This window comes from Parambassis ranga, chromosome 16 (genome assembly GCF_900634625.1).
Source record: "Parambassis ranga chromosome 16, fParRan2.1, whole genome shotgun sequence".
Classification (NCBI taxonomy): domain Eukaryota; kingdom Metazoa; phylum Chordata; class Actinopteri; family Ambassidae; genus Parambassis; species Parambassis ranga.
In genome coordinates this window covers 8,452,583-8,474,620 of record NC_041036.1, presented here as the reverse complement: position 1 = coordinate 8,474,620, position 22,038 = coordinate 8,452,583, and the positions used below count along the sequence as shown (strand labels likewise).

At 40.1% G+C, this 22,038-nt stretch overlaps 1 protein-coding gene across 4 annotated transcripts in view; it reads right to left on the bottom strand.

Moving 5' to 3' along the window:
• Nucleotides 1-705: 705 nt before the first annotated feature.
• The window catches only part of LOC114448034 (growth factor receptor-bound protein 10-like), a 55,742-nt gene continuing 34,409 nt past the window's right edge, over nucleotides 706-22,038 (bottom strand). For 2 of the 4 annotated variants that reach the window (XM_028424649.1, XM_028424651.1), the window contains exons 6-17: nucleotides 12,387-12,543; nucleotides 8,913-9,028; nucleotides 8,470-8,544; nucleotides 6,673-6,810; nucleotides 6,395-6,502; nucleotides 5,910-6,008; nucleotides 5,721-5,798; nucleotides 5,482-5,598; nucleotides 5,284-5,350; nucleotides 5,105-5,192; nucleotides 4,889-4,982; nucleotides 706-4,405 (exon numbers count right to left, since the gene is read on the bottom strand). In XM_028424649.1, the coding sequence (XP_028280450.1) occupies nucleotides 4,259-4,405; nucleotides 4,889-4,982; nucleotides 5,105-5,192; nucleotides 5,284-5,350; nucleotides 5,482-5,598; nucleotides 5,721-5,798; nucleotides 5,910-6,008; nucleotides 6,395-6,502; nucleotides 6,673-6,810; nucleotides 8,470-8,544; nucleotides 8,913-9,028; nucleotides 12,387-12,543 (1,284 nt within the window). In that variant the 3' untranslated portion in view covers nucleotides 706-4,258. Of the gene's footprint in view, nucleotides 4,406-4,888; nucleotides 4,983-5,104; nucleotides 5,193-5,283; nucleotides 5,351-5,481; nucleotides 5,599-5,720; nucleotides 5,799-5,909; nucleotides 6,009-6,394; nucleotides 6,503-6,672; nucleotides 6,811-8,469; nucleotides 8,545-8,912; nucleotides 9,029-12,386; nucleotides 12,544-13,798; nucleotides 14,243-22,038 lie in introns of those variants that run through there. The other 2 variants (XM_028424652.1, XM_028424650.1) reach the window with 2 other exon arrangements.

Below are 22,038 nucleotides of genomic sequence, written 5' to 3'. Positions count from 1 at the left end.
AGATTGAAGCAAAGCACATTATGAATACAGGAGCTCTCTCTTACAAAAAGAGACAAGTTACTGTTTTCTTTTTTCTCGTTTTTTTTTCTTTTTTTTGCATTCCCTGAAATACATAATAGTTCATAAATTTAATATATAGATATACTTTTTTTTAACTTTACTCATTTGTACAGCCATGATATTTTGCATTGTGACAATGTAATGAAAATGCACGAGTCAGAAGATAATAAAACAATCCATCTTTGCAGGATCAGGGCCGATTCAATTTGAGTTTAAAAAAAAAAAAAAAAAAAAAACATAACTGCAGCAGAAAAGACAAGCATTTCATGCCAGATTTAGAACATGACATTTCCTTTTTCTGAAATGTGTTCATCACATACAAATTGGGAGCTTGAACAACAGCTTCATTATTCAATCCATGGGTTAGGTCTGCTTTGTGTACAGGAAGAGGGGGTGATCATCAGAGGCACCGGGTTACCTGGCTACCAAAACTGACATTCTGCTCCACACTGTGAGGGATTTTATTAACACACCTGATATATCTTTATGAAACAATCAGATTATTCTATAATTTCCTCTAAATTATTACAATTGACTAAATGTTGAACGTGTTTTTATGAACCAATTGAGTTGTTTTTGTTCCCCCATGGAGCTTTAAATCAGCTCAGGTAACCAGGTGATTTTTTTATGTTTATTTTTTTTAACAAACAGCTTAAACAATAATATTACAAAGACTAATGTATATTTTAAATAGTGCTGGATCTACTTAATTATCTGCAAGTATCATTTTCAAGTAATCACAACTAGAAGATGGGTGGTGCACAAAGTTAATGAAACTAAAATATTCCTCATCCCGTTCTGTACATGGAGTCCATCGTTATCCCATACTTTAATCCAGATGGACCAGCTGATTTTAACATGCTCCATGTCATACCTGAGCAACCCAGTTACATTCATTTGCGTGAAGTGTAAAAATGTGGATATCCATGCTCATTATCTGCCCATTTAATGCAAACAGAAACTCCTGACACGTCCCTCTCATCTGCTACATTTCACATCAGTTAGAACAAAAAGTAGTACCGAGGGTTTGATGATGAGAAGAATAGACTAAACACAGAGTTTGCATCGTCTCGTCATGTCAGTGAGGATGTCTGAGGAGCTTAAAATGACTCTCCGGCAAGATTTTGTGGGCTGTTTCCTCCAAATAACCTCATGTAAATGATCAATAATGAAAACCCTCTACTCATATTTATGCATATAATAAAAAATTAGGATGTTTTCACTCTATAAAGAAGGTCAATGTCGTATGGTTTGAATCACATTTCTTGCAGTTTTGAGGTTGAAAATGATAAAGAAGAAACTGATAAGAAACCTTTACTGTGTCTTTAGGGCATTTTTATGCTTTTGTGTAATTATATCTAATCTAAACATTTCACAAATAATTTTAACTTTAATGTTTTTTTTTGTCTTACATCTACATTTCTACATTTCTTCTTTCTTCAAGGCAAGGTGTTTAACAGTGAGTCATGAGAATGGTGAGGCTTACTTGACCCAGATTCCCAAAACATTTGCAGCATTATTACTGAAGTCCACATCTAGGTTTTCTAGGTTTTGTATTTTAGGTCACCACAAGGTGGCGGAAATTAAAAACATTTTAACATATAGTATAAGTCTGCAAGTGAGAAATCAGAGATGTAATGAGTGGGTGGGGAAATCGAATCAGTGACTAATGCTTTGGGAATCCCAGCTCCACATCTCTATACTTGTCATCTATTGGAATGACAAAGTTAACACTATGGATACCAGTGTGTTTTAAATATCACTTCATATCAAGTGTTTATGATTATTTTTGACAAATCAAAACTTAAAAAAAAACATAGGCTATGTCATTACAAACGTAATAAAAATCTTACTGGTTGATCATTTCATGGTAATGACAAAAGAAAACAGTACAGAACAGCGCTGAGAAAACAAAAAACAAAAAAGAAAACTAAACTTTTCAAGTAATCAGTCACATCCAGATAAATAAATACATTTAGCTGCAACAATAAAAAACAAACAAACGGAAAAAAGTCATTGCATCTTAGATAAATAATGGTGTCCTTGCCTTGAGTGTCAATATAGTGCTGCTAATCTGTATCTTACATGTTTAATAAACCTTAAGACAAAACCAAAGATAAGATGGCTGTTGATGTACGAATCTAATCATCTGCTGGCTGGTTACTCAAATGACCAAACTTTGGACTAAAAAAAGTTCAAGAAATTTCAGGTGCAGAAATTAAAGAGGGAAAAGAGGATGATTCTGAACCTAACACACTGCTGCGGCCTGCGTGAAACGGCAAACAATCCAAACAATAACCTCCAGCATTTCACTGTGAACTTCCTAGATTTTTTTTTTAGATTTTGTTTGTCCTGTTTTCCCCCTGTCCCTGTCTTTTCTGATCTTTCCTTTGACACGACACTGAAAGCTTCTTTTGAATTAATAACAGGAGCTCGACTGTAGCAAAAAGGGATATTTTCTAATAATGACCATGGCTGTACAAAAACAATGTATTTATGATCAAATTGCACCGTCTGGGACAAAAAAATGTAGACAGTGTTCACACTTAAACTCAGTGTCAATTGTATGCCCTTTTGTTGTCAGTCTGATGACCTAAAACAAATCATATACAATCAAATAATCAAAATAAGCCTTGTGGTATATTACCACAGCTGAGAGGACAAAAACTGCCAGTTTGGATTTACCACACTTTATCTAGACTAAAGAAAAAAGTATGCCAAGGTTGTACGAGCAGCTCCATTGTGGGAAGTCTGTTTGGATTCATATGTGATTTTACCGTTTGGTTACAAGTACATCCAGGTAGAAAAAGGCCACATCATACGGAATGTAATGCAGACACACACAAAAAACGTGTTTCTAGCCACATGTATGGTTGACAGCATCTCACTAATTTCCAAAAGGTAGGAGGTCATGTGTGCGCCACCTACTGGATGTTCCAAACAGGTCTTTTTGTTTGATAAAGAAATGAATTAATCAATATTTCCTTTGATTTGGTGACAATTACTTGGGTGAAATTTTGAAGGAAATGCAACTGTGACCAAACTATCTTATGCAACTAGAAGCTTTTGCGTGCACAGAAATAAAAAAGCCAAAAAAACCACTGCATACATGTGCATTTGCCAATTCCCTCCACTGTACCTGAATTAAATATTCAACATTATATCACCTAAACTGGATACAATGTTCTGCATTTTCTTTTTTTTCTGTTTTTGTTTTTACCCTGAATGCCTTGTTGAATGCATTTTTGTTTGTTTACCTGGGAATTACTTCTTTAGTGAAGCACTGAATAACATACACAATAACCTTGTTGTAGCTTATGAACAAAGAAGAGTCGACTGTAAACAAATAATTTAAAAGAATATTGCCAAAAATACATAACTGCAAATGATGCATCGTTAAGAAGACAAACCCTGTGTGGTCAGAGATGAAACGGATGGACAACGCAGAGTTGTCCGCAGAATACTTTGTTTCTATAGCTCCAGATTTTTCTTTTTGACATTTTCTACAAAGGATTCAAAACTTTCAGGTGCCCCCTTCGAATCTCATCCATGTTGAATTTGGACATGCCCATGCATGTTTATGACACTAAGAGGACAGTGGCACCGTCTCACAGTTAGGTAAATGCGCCAGTGGAGAGGTCATGCACTGTCAAAGGCCACACCCACTTTAATGAGTACAAAACTAAGAGACAATAAACTCTATCTACGATATATTCTCTGAGGACATGTGATAAAAAGTTCCAAGACACTACTGTTTGTTGGGAGAGAATGGAGAGTGGTCCACGCAAAAGCTTGAATTCTCCTGCTGATTGTCCAGTCTGTGATAAAACCTTGAGAGTCCATGCTTATTTATGACTGTTGGTAGCAAGATCGTGGAAGATTCTGCGACAGACAAATGGCAGTGTTCATTTCCTTTGTCTCCATCTTAAGCGAGGAACCTTGTGAGCAACTTGTGCATCCAGCTCCTCAAACCTCCATGCAAATCAAAAGAAATCCAACCAGTGAGCAGTCTCCAGCGGACTCAAACAACATAACGAAATATCAGTCAATTCACCAGCTTCTTGCAAAAAAAAAAAAACAAAAACAAAAAAAAAAACAAAAACAGAACCAACCAACAGAAAGATTCTTTTTGTTTTAGGCAGAGTCAGGTCAAGTGTTCGGGTGGGGGGGTGTCATGGGGTCAAATGATCCGAAGATGTCATAAGGCCACGACGGTGCACGGGTGTTTGAGTTTACAAGGCAGCACTCCTCTGTTGAGCTGGTAGAACTCCACCAGCTGAATCAGGTCAGTGAATTTGGTGGCGCCGTCATCAAGGCTGAAGAAGACTTGGCCATCCTCTTCACACTGGTGGCATCAAAACCCAAGTAACCGGTGGACATAACACGTGGCAAGAGAAAAAGACAACATCAGACTCTCCTCTGATGGACTAAAACCAGAGTTTATTACAGGTTAAGGTAGGTTTTGCAACAATTCAAAGATGAAGGCTTGCTGTAGGGTTCGCTCAATTAGGGCTTTATTCACCTTTTTTCAAAATAAATATTACATATATCCTTCTGAGAAATAAGACCAGTGTCTGATTCCATACAGGTCAATAAAATATATAATTAAAAATAAAATAAACCTAAAACTGGCAATAATATAATAATAAGAAAGACCCTTAATAAGGTCTGAAAAGTAACAATAAGATCTGTAAAACAATAAAGCCAGCCTTTGAATAAATTCCAGGGATTTGTTCAAAGGCTGCTTATGATTAGTTTGTAACCAAATCAATATCACATGTATCACAAAGCTTTTTGGAAACATGATTAAACACCAAGAATTACTCACCGGTAGTATCTGGAAATGTTTGATTTTCTGGTGATGGCACAATGTGAGCACAAATGCCTTGGGGTTACTCTGACTGACTCTCAGCAGAAACAGCCTGTGCAACGAGAGCAATCATGTGAGATATAACAATTAAAAAAACACAAATAAAAAAATGCAGGAAGGAAAATATTTTCATGTACATATAAAAAAAAAACGTATTTATGAAGCTTTACACACCCATCTACTTGTCCTTGCTGATGGATAATGCGATGTGATTCTTCTCTGGTTATTCTGCCATGGAACCACAGCTGAGTTATGTGAATGACTGTCACATAAATAAAATACATACACATGAATATACACTGTCATCTTATATCAACTGCAATGCATCAGTTACTTAGTTCATCTGCTTTTACCTGAGCTTAGGGAGGAGTGGTGAAGTGGACTGTGGGAACCTAATATGTTCATTCGTTGACTCCTCTTCTGAGAGAGATGCCACACACATACACACACAACACAATGGGGATTAGTTCATGATCTGGTCATATTACACTTTAGAAGAGACACAGCTGGAGCTTTAGAATTGACAGTGATAGCACAAGGCCCCGACTCACCCTCCACGCATGTCCCTCCTCCATCGCAGCACTCTGTGCTTCTACTGGGTTGTCAATAACCCTGCCTGTCCTCCCTGAGAAATCCATCGCCACCAGGGAGTTCTCTGATACGCTCCGCTAGGGGGAGACAAAGATACACCACAGTTTACAAAGTGAATACAAAGGCTGTAACACATAGAAAGAGGCAGTTCAAATCTCCTAAAACTGAGGTTATGTTAGATTTTTAGAAAGAAACTTACCACAGGAGCTGAAAAGTGTGAAAGCAAGGTTTTTCTTTGTTGAGGAATTTTATAATTCTGGTACAATAAAATCCCATACTGTGAAGACAAAGCAACATGATGATGAGCCACTGCTATCAAGATCAAAAATACCACACTATAGACACTTTAAGCTAGTAGAATCATAAGGTATATAATTAACAGTGTTACCTTAAAAAGTCGAAAGGCAGTCATCCAACAGGTTCTGCTCTGCTCATCCTCAGCGCAAAGCATTCTCAAATCCTTCAGTTCCCCTCTGCCTTTACTGGGCTGCCAATCAGAACAGAGATAAGAGACGCTTCATCTTCATCATCATCATCATCATCATCATCATCATCATCATCATCATCATCATCATCATCATCATCATCATCATCATCATCACTTCCACCATTTTTTTGGGCGTTACAGATGAAATTAATAAAGCTTACAAAAATAATGTGGAAAAAAACCACTGTTCATCTAGTTGCTTTATAATATACACAACATATTTAGAAACACAGCAACAAACCCAAACATCAGCACTCATTTATATGCATGCCGATGTCCTTCAGAGAGCTGCACAGGATATGAAGCATTGCTCAGCTCATATTATTTCATCATTTCATAATGACATGAAATCACTTTCATCTCTCTTCTCTCATCTGAGCCCTCACCTTGATGCAGAACTCGTAGTCCGTGGGTGCACCGTGCTTTTTGCCTGTGATGACAGTAAAGATGTTGCTGTCTTCGAAGTCTGCTAGTAACTGTAGATGTCTGGGCTCCTGGAGACAGAAATAATTAATAAGTCATGGCATCACATAGAGGAAGAGCCTGGAGGTATACTGACAGACAGAGACATACACCATCAAAAACATGCAAATCCTTTGAAGGTAATTACATTTAATCTGGAATATATTGTCTCTTCCAGATGAAAAGATTGACTTGCTGTTACCTTTGAGGTTCCTTTTGTAGAGCAGTAGAGTCCTGAGCGCCGCAGGAACATGTAAACTTTCTTCCATGACTTTCTTCCCACCTCCTTCATAAACAGATGACCCTGGATTTCTGAACAGCTATTGGGTGATAGGAAGCTCTAAAAGCAGGAGATACAAATAATACTGGATTTATTAGAACCCTGCGCTCATTAGGGCATCAGTAAAATACATCTGATTACATCTAAAGCTGCAGCAGACACCTTTAGTAGAGGCACTAAACTGGCTTTTGTTAAAGAACTGGGCTTTAAATGTCAGCATAAGACTGACAGCTGACTGCAGTGACATCCTTACATACACAGGCATAAATAGCACATATACAATACATTTGTGGTGCTGGGCCTGCAGTTATCTCTGAAAGACACCCTACATAAAAACAAATGCTATGCTGTGTTCCTAAAAACACTTCAGTCCAACACTACATACATACAATGCAGTCCTTAAACCCTTGTCGTGTGTGTGTGTGTCTAGTATTTTGAGATTGTGGTTTCCATGTTTGACAAAAATATCACACCATGAAGTGGCAAGTTAAGTTATTAAAGCTGATTTGGAGTCTGTGGCTTGCGGCTGAAAGGCAAAACTGTTCCAGAGAACTCTCCGATATTTAAAGCACATGTTTCTCAGTGTTGTGGAAACATCTGACAGTGGGCCTCATGCATGAAGATTTTCCAACATTTGCGGAGGTGCACGTTCACACGCAACGTTAATTCTTTTCTTTCTGAAAGCTCCGCACCTTACTGCTCTGTGATGACATGTGCTCAATGCACAATGGCGAATATTGCAAACACCTGGATGAGCTCGGGTTTAGAGAGCGCCTCGGTTTGGACGGCACTCTAATTGAGTGCAAAGATCTTGTGTTTAGACGATGTCAAACACTGGGAATTCCTGACACGACTCCAGCTCGCCCCTTCTTTTATTTTATTTTTTTTCACTCATTTATTGACTCCTCTATGTGGAGCATAACCGAGCCGAACAGCTATATGATCAGCAGGGGGGGGGGGTTAAAAGCTTTGTGTGAGTGGTAAGGATGAAGGAGTGGATTCCACTTGTGGCAGTGTCTCTGACGGCTCCATTAGATGATGCAGGAAAGAGCATGACTGCATGTAAACCCTGCATGCATTTAGACCAAAGCTCTGCAAAATCTAAAGATTTTTCCTTCTTATGTCTTCTGTGAATTGGACCGTGGAGCAGCTCTGACAGGCAGGTGAATAAACACGTGGTGTATAGGTGGGTATGTGGATTATTTACTTACCACTGTCAACACATAATATGTATGTGTGTATGTGTGGATATATATTTGTATTATTTTCTGCTGTGAACTCCTCCTCCCCCTCTTTTGTTCTTTGTAACATGCAAGTTCTTATACATGTAATTTATCATGTTCAATGTGGAAAATTAATAATAAAAAATAAACCATGGTGTCACACACATGTGATTTTGTGCTGTGCAGACATAGTGGATAGGTAAGGAATTGTATGTACTACTTCTTGTCGCCTAATTCCATCCCTCACGTGAGCTGGGCTGCGGTGTGCGTACCGAGACAGTCATGTGTCAACAGGGGATCAACAGTAGTTATTACAGCAGGCACTGACGAGACATACTGTCTAAGGGTCAGAGGTGAGGTATGTCAGCCTGATTGTACAGTATGCAGCAGGTGCTGACTCTGAGGTAAACTAAACCGTGTGCGTGTCAGGCAGAAGAGTGAGAATGACAGACAGACACAGGGAGGAGAAACGTGCCCGTCCCCTCTCTGAGCGTACCTGAAGGAGCTGAGATGGTGGAATTGTATGATTGGTTTCCTGGCACCACGCAACCATGTGCTCTGGGAAAAATGTCTGGTGGAAGAAGAAGGTGGAGACGGGCACATAATGTCAGCAACTGTGACAGTAATTACAGGGTAGGAATTTGTGACAGAAATAAAGACGTCACATACATTTTATTAGAACAGTCAGCTGTCATAATATTTCACAAGGACAGAAAATGAGACATTTTGACAAGGAAGCATGCCTGTCAAAGCAAAAGGTCACACCTCACTATTACACTTTTGTGACTGGACTCTGGTGTGACAGTTATTTTTTGCTTTTTATATCTAATATCTGTTGCCTCAGGTCTGTTTTTCTTCGAACAGGCTGTAACATATTTCATCATGAGAACGTCAGGAGTGATACGACGTGTTAGGAAATGTCTAAGAAAAAGCAATTACCACAGGGTTTCTGAAGAATTCATATTTGGCATAGTTCTTCCTGAAGAGAAATCTCCCATCACTGCTCATTGAAGCCTGGACCTGAACCACCCGCTCATGGTCTTCTAAATAACGCTCTGTAAAGAGACAGAAAGAGAGGCAAATGAGAACAGTGAGGGATTCTTTTATATTTCTAAATAAGTTCTTGAGAAAGTCAGCGTCATCTGCATCTTTTGTCAGTTAGAAACTGAAAGTGCATTATAAAGAAACTGAAAGAAAAAAGCACAATCACTGCAATCTTTGTGGTTTGGTCTAAATTTGAGGCACACAAGTCTCATTATATTGCACAATAGTGCAGTGTTCAGTGTAGCTCAGCACATACATCGAATTTTATTTATCCTTTCACATCTATAAAAGCTCCAAATCAGAGTTTGTTAATAACGGCTTGCTTAAACATGTACTACAACATTATTTGACAAGTTTTAATAATGATATTACGACCTCACAACTGCTCCATGAATAATTTGGGTAATTCAAAAAGCAGTGTGAAGGAGGTTTTAAAATTATCCTCTGATACGCTCAGTGGCATAAAAACAGATGCAGGACTACAGGCTGGTTTCACTGGTTTGTGCAGCTGTGGACAAAAGTTGCAATCCTTGAATGAACGTGGCCAGAAGTTGCGGTGATTTATTTGTCCTGACAGCGACCTTGAAGCCGGACATGAGTGAGTCAGATCTAACAGCCTTATGAGCTCTGACATGTCTTAAATAAAAGACATCCTTTTGTTTTCAGAACTTTTAAATTATTAAATTTTTGTAATACTAATGGAAGGTCTTTTCAATGTAAAAAGAAATCCGGCTGTACAGATCTATTTCACATAATTATCTCACCCCCTCCTTTTTATCCCCTCCGATCCAATCTCCTCTCACTGTCACGACTGATTTTTTTCTTTCCGTTTCATCCTGTCACCTGTCTGATGAGTCACTGCGTGTATCCGTGACTCACCCTGGCAGCATCCCGTCACTGTTTCATGGTCGTTAACCTTTTTTGGGCTGACAAGTAGAGGTCAATGTTGCTTATCTCAATGGGCCATTTCATCCCATTCAGCAGTGTAGCTTGAGTGGGCAGCGATGTACAGGAATAGGCCTCTCTATTCAAACAGCGTATTGTTCTGGACTCTGAAGCTTCTGTTCTCGTCCACTGCCCAAATGCAGCGTACACATTAAGAATCACACACATATATGAGGCACAGAGCAGTGCGGTGCCCACACACAAGAAATCTCACACAATGCTCACTGCAAAAAACACACTTGTTTTTTTGGGGTTTTTTTATCCTCTTAAACAATAGTTACTGGCAAAAAACTGTTTTTATATGAAGAATATGTGGTGGTCAAGGCATTACAAGATATTAAAAGGATGCATACTGTATACACTAAATGGAATTCAGTCCCATTTTTTTCAGTAATCCTTTTTTATTGTAATTAATCCACATTTGAACCCGACGATTTGTCCAGATGGTTACTTTTCTGCCCTGTAAAATGCACACTGGTGCTTCATCCCATGTCTTTTACTGAGACTTCTAAACAGTGACTACAACAGGCAGCTATTCCAGACAGAGACAGAATACAGTTGCGGTGTAGGTGTGCCAGAAAAAGGCTATAATAGAATAAAGCTACTCAGAAGTGATGTCATCCACAACCAGCTAGCCTGGCTGTTTTTTTGGCGGCATCATGTTGGCAGCGGTGGTGAGAAATGTAAGCAGATCATGATGGATGGTGAAATATTAGGTTAGAGGTTTGGGACATATACTTTTCAATAATGCAATATATTTTCTGAAACTTTCCTCACCTGCCAGCATATCAGTGAGCACAGAAACATATACTCACTGACAGTAGGTCTCAGCTGAAACAGGCAAAATGTTTTTACTTGCGTCTTTCACCATGTCTCTTGCTACAATGTCTTTTGCTGCTACCAAACGGCTCTATATAAAATTACACCCCCCCTTCCCTCTACCACATCTGTTTAACTGTACAGACATGAGCAGAGAGCACAGACTCAACTTGTCTTCCATAAGTGCTTTATAATCGCCTTCTCTTCAGGGGGAGGTTGGGTTTTTTAACGTTCAGCTGGCCACAACTTTCCAAAGCTACTATACTGCCAAGTCTAAGAAAAAAAAACTATTTTTCTTCTTAATGCAAAGTTACAAATGTCTCAATGTGCTGCTGGAATGGTGCATATTGCTTCTACTTTTAGAGTTTTCACTTTAATTACTAGTAGTACATTTGATGGTATTCACAACAGTTAGGGGTGTGATCTAGCAGCTTGTCTGATAAATGTATCATGCTGTACAACTTTGTTTCTGCAAGTCATAATTAGCCAATTAATGCAGATAAATCAATTCTGGTGCATCATATTTGATCACTTTTAGTGCAGAGGTCCCTGTCTGTTGCAGTGACTGCTTCTGTGTTGGTGCTGAATTAAAGAACCTCTAATGTGAAAGAGAGGCTTTTAAACTTTCCATCAATCATTACCATCATCACCTCTCTGACATGTCAGTTGCATTACAGGATCAATAATGTTACACCAACTCTGAAACTGTAGACAAAGTTCATCACCCCATTTACATCACTATAGTCTATAACCATCAATTAACACCTTCTCTTCTTTTTGTTTCTCATCTGTTAGCTTCTGCTTTAAATCCCATCTTCAACAACCAGAGACATAACTACCATCGCTCATTCTCTACATTCAACAACGTTTCTCAATAGGGTCCTTAACTATGTGGGGTTGAAGCGACTCTTTATCTACCCGTATTGATGTTTGTTCATTTGTATTGCTTTCAGAATCCTCTGCACAATCCTCCCACCAATCAAAAGCAAACTGCATTACTCGATAATGCACAAATGAGACAGAATAGGTAGACTGTAAAATGCAAAATAAAAAAAAACTGTTTCATTTATGAAGCCAAAGATCGTTTCTGCAGGTTCAAGTGGCACAGAGCAAGAATCCACATACAGTAAGTATACACTGTTAATCACAGTATTATCCTTCGTAATTCAGAAGTAGCTCTAAGACAAGTTATGCACATGCGGCTCAGACGTGTTATTTTCTTTCATTTGTTACCTTCTTTGCCACCAAATCAGAAAATAATGGACCTGTTAGTGCTAAAGTAACTCAGCTCTCTACTGCAGCAACAGCCGCTACGTTGACTCGATTAGATCATTGGACATTACGTGCGTGCATACGCTGTCTCCTGTGCACATGCACTCATGCTTGACTATATGCCTGCGTGAGAATATGTGCCTCGTCTGTCTGACCAAGTATGTGGGCACGCATGCATGCATGCATACATGTGAATGCACCTGTGTAAGTCAGTGAATGTATTGTACGTCTCAGCCCACCCAAAAGCCAGCGAGCTTCTGTGCGGGCAAATGAGAGCGTATGTGTGTGTGCCCGTTCATGTGTGTTGATGTGAGCAGTGTTTCTGCCGCTTACCTATCCCTAGCAGCGGGTGGTGTTCAACAAGTGCCCAACTGTTGTCATCTACACAATGGCTTTTATAAACCAGGAGCTGGCACAGGTCCCTGGCTGTCATGTCGGCTGGGATCTCCACAACTTTGCCCATGCCGTCTTCACTGAAGATTTTCACTATCTGTAAAGGAGAAAAAAAGGAGGATTCAGTTCATCATGTCAAATACAGGAACACATTAAGTCTTTCCTTGATGTTTCCTAAGCATATCCTCAAAGAAAGAACACAGTTTAATATGACGATGGCGATGACATGAATATTTTTCTTCACAGGAAAGCTGCAATCAAGTCATTTAACACAAATAATTTTTGAAAACTCAGCCTAATAGGAGGGTGAAGACAGCAATTTTCTTCAAACAGTGGCACGGTATTTATCATATAGTGTCCCATGCACTATAGCATAAGACAGGCCTGTAATTATAGCACACAATAGAAAAGAACAGACATTTAAGACTATGTAGTAATTGTGGCATAAGAAATCACAGACGAGCATTTCTTACAGCAAACTTGTTGAAACAAATATACTGCAGTGTATAACTAGCATCTGTTCTTGTCCAAATAGGTGTGCTGTAGCTTAAAATGGGAAGTCAGCATTAAGTTTCTCACTGTAGCTCATCAAAACAATGCATACACAGCAAAAGACATGGATATTGACAACAACACAAACACACATTCTTATCCAAACTGGTTGTTATTTTGTAATTTGTTTTTTTTTTACAAAATATTACAATTTTGTTTCCATTGACAACAACAGCTCAACTGATCAATATAGCCTCATCAAGTGCAGACCTGTTTTTACACACTACATCTGAGACACCATGTACACACACACACACACACATCCACTATTTGCACACATACATCCACAAGAAATATAACAGAGGTAAATCGATCATTCTAAATAATCCTTTATTTCCACTACGTGCGAAGATGCCATGCGTTAATCTTCGCAGGATACACACACACACACACCTAAGGGACCAGAGAGAAAACTAGAGCAGCCTACTTAACCTATAGAGGAATCCAGTCTTGTTAGCCTACACAGGAATTCATCCAGCTAAGCCTTCACATGTAACATATGCATGCTTACCACATATGACAAAGACATTCTATTCAATTCTAAAGCAAATAGTCAGCTTAAGGGATCACAGTTTGCCCAAACCAGGCCCGAGGCACTCTATCCTACAGAATTGCTTAAAGAAAAAGAGAGCCTCAATCATTCAAACCTGCTGACGTATTTGACTCCTTTTTTTAAAATTGCTCTGCTCACATCTTGAAAAAGACAAACTGTCTTTGGCCCTTGAGACATGTACACAGGACAAAGGAGGTAAAGAGTGGCAGAGACACACATACAAGGAGAGATAAGAGAACGGTCTTACCTCCACGGCCCGCAATAGGCAGCAGTCCGGGGAACACGAAGGCATTTTTGGAGTGAGTCTGGCTCCCTAAGCATTCACATACACACACACACTCACACACAGTCACTCATACACAGTCACTAAGACAGAGAACCTCTGCTGTTCTGTTGCCCTGTCCCCTCCAGAAGGAAAGATACTAATCTGAATGCCGACAGCTGACAGTTGCAGTTGTGCTACCTGTCATATAGCTAGTCTATCTCTAGGCCGCCAGCTCTGTCAAAAAAAAGAAAAAAGAAAAAAAAAGGAACTGTCTGTGCGACCTAAAGCCAGTGTGTGTACAGCAGACAGGACAGAGACACAGAAACAGTCAGCGATCGGATGGCAGCAGGTACAGTACAGTGGTTCCAGTGCCGGTGGAGTCTGACAACTATCGTTCTCTCTCTCTTTTCTTCCCTCTGCCTCTCTCTCTCTCCCTCTCTCTCCCCCTCACAAAGGGTTACAGCCTCAGCCATGGGCTCCGAGGCACAGTGAATCAAACCACACGCTCACCAACCAATCATAAAGCTGCAGCAGGCTGATGTAATCATTCCCACACAGACCTAGCTGCGCACACACATACAGACACACACACACACTCCCTGAGAGGCATACACACTCCAGTAGACACACACAGACGCACAGTCATGCACAGACACAGCCAACTTTTTCAGACCTCTTGAAGCTCCCTGCTTCAGTTTCTTTTCAGAGCTCGACGCAAGAGGGTTCATTTGAGAAGGGTGTGGGGCAGTGATGAGGAGCAGGGAGAGGAAGGAACTAAATGAAGGAGTGAGGAAAGTTTGTCTTTGTCACTTCTCTACGCCTCCAAAATTATTCTGAAGTTTTGAAGTGAGGGTTTGTTGGCTTGTTGGCTTGTGTGCTTTTCCCTGCCTCTCTTTCCTCTCCCTTCCATCCTCCCTTCTTCTTCTTCTCTCCTTTCCTCCCTTCCTGTGGCTTAACTTTGAACCCCTCAGTCAGATCTCTCTCTCTGCCTCTTGCAGCAGAACAAGACTCATTACAGAGCAAATGAAATGAAACAAACCTGGAGCAGCACTCCAACCTTCTACTCCTCCCCCGGTGGCTAGCTTTATGCCAACATTCTTTCTTTCTAAAGAACAAAAAAAATGGAGACTTTTGCACACACATACATACAAAGCCCCCCCACCCCCACCCCTCCTGTTTAACTCTGATATTTAATACAGCATCAGACAGACAAAAGCTTTGACACACCCCGTCTGGGAAAGGCAAGAAAAGCTTTATGCTGTCCTTGGAGCAACTTACTTCTTTTTAGTGGAGGGGAGGGTATGTGTGCTTGTACATGTGTGGGTGAGGTGTAATCCAGGAATAAGCACAGTTCCACAGAAGTGAAGAGGAAATAGTGGTACAACTTAATTTACTGTAGCGGGAAACTTTGGGGCTGAAAAGGTGGGAGGGAGAGGGGAAGTCTGAGGCTGGGAGCAAGAAAGCAAGAGAGAGAGAGAGAGAAAGAGGGGGAGTGTGTGTGTGTGTGTGTGTACAATTGCACATGCACACAGACACGTACGTGGGTGTGTATGTGTAGGAGAAACAGGAGACAGACGGATGTGAGGAGTGAAGGCAAAAGAGTGGGAAGCAGTGCGGTGACACACTGCAGCAGAATGTGTAGTATGAATGCTTTCCACTGTTAACTACATATCTAGCCTGCACAGCTGTCTCTCCCACCCACCCCCTTCTCTGCCACTGCTCACACTCCCATGTCTACGTCACGGTTTGTCATGCAGAGGGGAAAGCCCCAAGAAGACTGCACACATCACACATGGTGCAAAACAGGTTTGAACTACCTCAGGCAGTCAAGACAGTCATTTTAATGATAACAACCCTTTTGATACAACAAGGCTTAACACTCAGTAGGAAGGAAAACTGCAGATTTAAACTTCTAAAAAGGTATCAGATATACAATATATATATATATATATATATATATATATATATATATATATATATATATATATATATATATACATATATATATATATATACATACACATATACACATATATATATATATATATATATATATATATGTGGCAAAATCACAACAATTGTCTAAAAAATGAAACAGAAACAGATCATTAAAACTCAAATAACTCAGATCAGAATGGGCTGAGCCTTTCAGTCATCTTGAATCAAACACTTTTACTAGAGCCAGTCAGAGGCAGTGCAGGTATTAGGGTGAGCAAAAATGAAAGCTACATGAATACAAATACGTGCTATAAAGGTCTCCACTCTGGAGCCATGCAAAGAGTTCGTTGAAATATAATCTACATCTACCTTTTTCAAACAGCAAAGATAATCTAATTACATGTTTTGTGCAGCAAGAAACCAGGAAATGCACTGATTGGGTTTGGCATGGTCGGTTCAACCGGTTCAACACTGGGTTCCGTTTGACATAATTACTCCTGGATTATCATAAAACAGAGGTGGCGTCAAGTCTTTGTATTGCCACAACTAATTCTGGAGTGATGACAGTGGAGTCCAAAGTCAAGTCTCTGAATGTTTGTTCTGCTCTGTGGGACAGTATGAACCTACAGCTGTGATGTGACCTCACAGTAAATCTCACGCAAACTGGGCAGACAACAATGGCAGATACAATAACACACAGTTAGACTTTTGAATGTCATCTACTTACAATAAATCACATCAACGCGAGGATCTGCATGATAAACGCTCAGAACACATAGATGATGCACAAAGCAAGAGATGAATCTAGCATAAGGAGGGCTGGCTGGTGGAGGCTTGGAACACAGCAGGCAGCTGGTAGAAACAGAATGCAGAATAACAACCATCATCTGCAGGAAGAGATGAAGAACTGGCAAAAATGAGATGCTTAAACCAGCCTAATCGACTTTTTCATGAAGAAAGAAGGAAATAAAGGAAGAAGCAGGGCCTCTCAACCTCTGACTGATGACTCAGGTCTGATAACTGCCCTGTGATGTAATCCCTCAGGGAAAGACTGTAAGCTTCAGGCAACTCCAGTACACACACACACACCCGTGTACAGCTATCTTTGTCAGGACATTTATTGACATAATGCATCCCCTAGTCCCTCACCCTAACCTTAACCATCACAACTCATTGCCTTACCATACACTTCACCCTAACAGTGATCTAAACCTAATTCTAACCTTTACCCTAAAACCAAGTCTAAACCCTCAAACAGCCCTTTGAAAGTAAGGACGGGACAAAATGTCCTCGCTTTACAAAACTGTCCTCACTTCAATGGTCTATGACACAAGACAGATGTACAAGAGCACACACACACACTTAATCAGACACACAGGCACCTACATGTGATCACTTACTCATCCACAGAGCATACGTAATGTACATTTTTGAGTATATAGCTTCTGTTCGCTAAAACACCTATAAACACACACGCATAATCTTTCCACACCCAAAGACACAAGACTGAAACTAAACTGAAGTATGTACACACAAGCATGTGTGTACACGCCCAGCAGCTAACATGCATACACACATCAATCTCTTTAAGAATTGGCTGCTGCTCTATAAATAGATCCACTGGTATTACAAGCCATTACATCAGATAGGAGTTACTAAAAGACTAGCCATTAGGCATACAAGCCTGCACACACATCCATTACATACGAGCAATGTTGTGAACTACTGGAAATACCTGGATAAACCAGTGAGGGGTAAAACAACACACAAATAAAAATCTAGTCACATCAAATATTCATATTCAACTTCATCTCTGATGATAGCTCCCATGTCAGTGCTGAAGCAGGATGGAAACTCGGTTTGATTATCTGGGACTTTCTTGCTGTGAGTTCTTCCCTTTCACATGATTATGGCCTGCTCTAACCTTAACCACAGCCCTTAAATGAGCTTTGGCCATCTATGACCTCAACATCAGACTGGACTGAGCTTGTCAGGAGCAGAATACACAATACTTGGACATTCATTTCCTGTACTGTCATAGCTCAGAATATCTATGATTCATTGTGCAAATGCACCTTTACAGTAGCAGTTTGGGCTCTTGGGTTTTGAGGATACTCCTGTAAAATATGTGATAACAGCAGTACAGTGAAGTGTTAAAATACCAAGTAGTTGCTATTCCTATTCTTTTTTTTTTTTTTTTTTTTTTTTTTACAATAGCCCTACACAGAAAAGAACTGTAGCCATTGATAGGCTGATTTGAGCCACCCCAAGCTACAGACTAACAAGAACCCTTTATAAAGTCCCTGTGACTGTAATGCTGGACTGTGTGTGGTCTGAGCTGCCCTGGAAACTGATGTACGGATGATGAGATAGAGAGACACACACACACACACACACACACACACACACACACAAACACACATATACACAAACACACAAAAAAACTGAATGAGCCTCGAACAATTGGCGGTCCCCGCTCAGTGCCTGTAGTCAGCCGGAGTGGGAGGCACAAGCCAAGAAAACTCTGCTGACTCATGAGGAAGGCACAGAGAACTGTCCCTTGTCATCCAATTACTGTGTCAAATTAAGACCCAAGATACAGAGGCCTAACTGGGCTCAGCGCAGCAAAAGAAGCAGAAAGGGGGGCAGAAAGATACCAAAGGAGAGATGGAGGGAATAAATGCAGAGAACATGAATAGAGAAGAGAAAAAAAAGACTCCCAGGGCTGCCATCACTTTTGACATGAAGCTTTGCACCAGACCATATACTGTATCTTAATCAGTCTACTGACTCTTAACAACCACTCAGACTCACAAACCTCAAGGTTGAAATATTCTGGAACGAATTAATTAGCAATGAAGGTCAGCAAATTTAGGTCAGACATTTGGACATGTGGTATAATATCAAACAGAGGTATTTGTAGGCGATTTTAGTTTAACTATGGTTGGAATGCATCACTTTATAAAAGCAAAAATAAAAACATTTTCAGCAGAGACACTCCTGCGACATGTAATTTAAGTTAATTTGAATGACATACTTTCACCAGTTGATCCTCATTCATGGCAGCACACATTTGAAAGACCATCAAAAAAGGGTCATGACGAAGCAAAACCAGCCTCCTTGCTATTCACTGTGACTGCCTGCTGAGAAGCACCCTGCATGGAGCCAAATATTTTACCAACAGGAGTAAAAGCGGGAACGGATGCTTAATTGTTACTTAATTACTGGGCCTAATTGCCAGCACACCCTGGGCAGCAAATGTACTTTGAGACCACTGCTGATTTGGAGCTATTGTCCATTTACAGTGGAAGGACACAAGGAGGGGGTTAAAATTTAATTGGGCAAACAAAGGATGACATCACTGACATCTTTGGGAATAAAACTGAAAGTGGTCCTCCTATTTCCTGGCAATGAGTGGCTGGTCAGGAGAGGTTATATTTAAATGTAACACATCTGATAAAATGTTCAAATTAAATTAAAAAAAAAAACTGTGAGTGAGTCTAAGAAAAGACTAACAGCCTCACAGGCAAGTACAAACAATCACTTCCCATTCAGAGGAATCACAGTGTGGCTCAGTTCTGTGCAAGCTGTCCCCAATAACGAGGAACATTCTCTGGGGACGTCAAGATTACAGTGTCTCCTGTCTGTCACTCTCCTTCTCTCTTTTGACACAAATCCCTCCACCAGCTCCTGGAGTAGGACACTTGTCTGCGGAGTTTCTCTTTATCTCTCTCATCCATTTTACTGACTTGTTTCTGCATCTATTTATTATTCATTTGATGCTCCAATAAGTAAACACCGAAAGGAGATAGTTGAAAACACATGTGAACCAATTATGTCTTAAGAGTCGTCTCCTTACTCTCTTACTCTCTACTCATTACTTTAGAGGATTTAAATAGTGATTGTTTGCTAATGTTTGTAGTTTTCCCCAAAGATTAACAACTATTTCCATAGTTATCAAATCTTTATTTTAAATTTATTGCTTGGATTTTATTAAATACTCCATTAAAATATCTCCCCCTCTCTGCTTTATTCCCCCTTTCCTTTCTGCCTTTTCACAGCACCAGCTTCAGAAATCTGAGCTGTCCTACTTTCCCCAGACAGAGACAGTGTGTGTATGTGTGTGTGTGAGTGAGAGAGAGAGAGTAAGAGAGAGAGAGAGAACTGCAGTCTCTATGACCTACATGAGTCCAGCAGCTCTACTCAGTTAAGGCCAGATGAAATGCCTACAGGGAGCAACACTGCTCTCTTTGTGCAACACATGGACACAACCACACCTAGATGCGCACACACACCTGTAATCACACACTTATTGCTGACATGACATATATGACATAACATGAGAAATGTTGAGTGTAAAATAACCCCTGGTGTAAAACATGGTTACAGAGTCTTTAATTCTTATCATCATCCACCAATGAGCAAAACAGTATTTGTACGCACATTTGAAACTCTGATAATCGAATGTGAAGACAACAGCGGAGCAGACAGCAATCGCTATCAGGGATTCCCATTAGCTTCAGGAGTAATGGGATCTTGCCCTTTTAGCTGGAAGAAATTTGTGGCTTCTAATCTTACACTGCCAGCCTTCTGAGACAAGTAGTGAAGGATGGACCATTAAAGGTGCATCATGCCCCAGCGCCTGGGTGGTCCAGTCATGCTTCCATAGAAAGACATTTACCTCAAGGTAAAGTTAATACAATAAGGAACAATAGGCAGAATTTAGACAGCTTGTGATTTCCCAGCATGACAATTATGCATTAATTCACATGGCAGTGATTGTACTATATACTATGGGGCTGATTGGGTTTAAGCTTTAAAATAATGAAATCAGGTAAATTAATGAAGCACCATGTCTGATGGAAGATGCATCCATACGCTTTCACATCATCATCTTGCATGCTGAACTAGCCACTATGCTAACAGACTGATATGTTATTTTGCAGTGTGGCTAGACCCACAAGTGTCATTTATCTTTTTAAAATTGGAAATTTACACATAATCACTTGTTGGACTATACGTTCCTGTATGTAGGTGCCTCACTTTTAATAAGCATAATTTATGACAAGTTCCTTTCTGCTACACTGAAGACAGTGTATTTACTGGAGATAGCTTGGTAGTTTTGCTGACTTTTAAGCGTCTCGGTATTCTAGCAACAGTACAGTTGTAAGCTGATGTGTCTTTTGCATAACTTGAATTAATAAAAAGTAATTTTGTAGTGCTTTTCAAGGTGTATTTTGTAAAGAATTCCACTGTTAATATACACAAACACATTTTACATAACCAACAATGGTGTTTGCACAAGTTATGAGATGCTGCTCTGTTCCTAGCTGGCTCTGTCCAGCCAATTTAGAAGTCTTATTTATTTAAACTAAGCCATTACTCAGACTAATCATCCCAGCCTACAGTATTATTAAACAGGCCATGTGTACGTGTGTACCTGCTTGTGTGTCTCTGTGGCAGTGTGGCAGTAGCAGGTCTAGCTAGCAGGTTGAGGCATGTTTCCATTTAGCAGCTTGGGATAAATATGGCGCTGACACATGAGATGTTCCAGACTCAACCACAACCTGCCTGGCACTCCTCCAGGTCACATTTGTTCAACAGCAGCCAAACAATTTGTATTTTACAGCAGTGAATGCTGCAAATCCACTCAGTCACCCAATGTATTGTGTCTGCTTGAGGAAGAGAGAACAGGGATATGTATGCTGACAAAGTTTTACTGTACTGCCTGCATGCTGGCTTTACCTTTGCCACAAAGAGCATCAGTTAACATGCAAGTGTATATGTGTGTGTGTGTGTGTGTGTGTGTGTGCGTGTGTGTGTGTGTGTGTGTGTGTGTGTGTGTCTTGGGCTCAGAGACTAGATGTTATGTTAGGAATAATGAGGCCAAGAGGCAGGCATGCATCAAATATACACACACAGATGCATGCACGCACAAGCTCAATAAGACATCCAGTTCGAGTGCATAATTTCTGCTCACATCAGTTACAAATAATCACAAAGACGTAAACAATCCGAGTAGTATAAACAGTACAAATCACACACATGTACGCCGCAAACATATAAACGTGACTAGATGGCGATGATTACACAATACAACAAGTGCCTGTATGTGTGTGTTCTGTGTTTCACTTTAAGATCCATTTAAAAGCAGGCTGGCTGCTGGAGCAGTGAGCCAGCAGATTTCTGGCGCTGTGTCACCTTTGATCTCTGCACAGTGCGGCTTGCAGAACACATCAGTACCACAACGAGAAGCAGAGCTCACAAATAAACATACTGTCGAA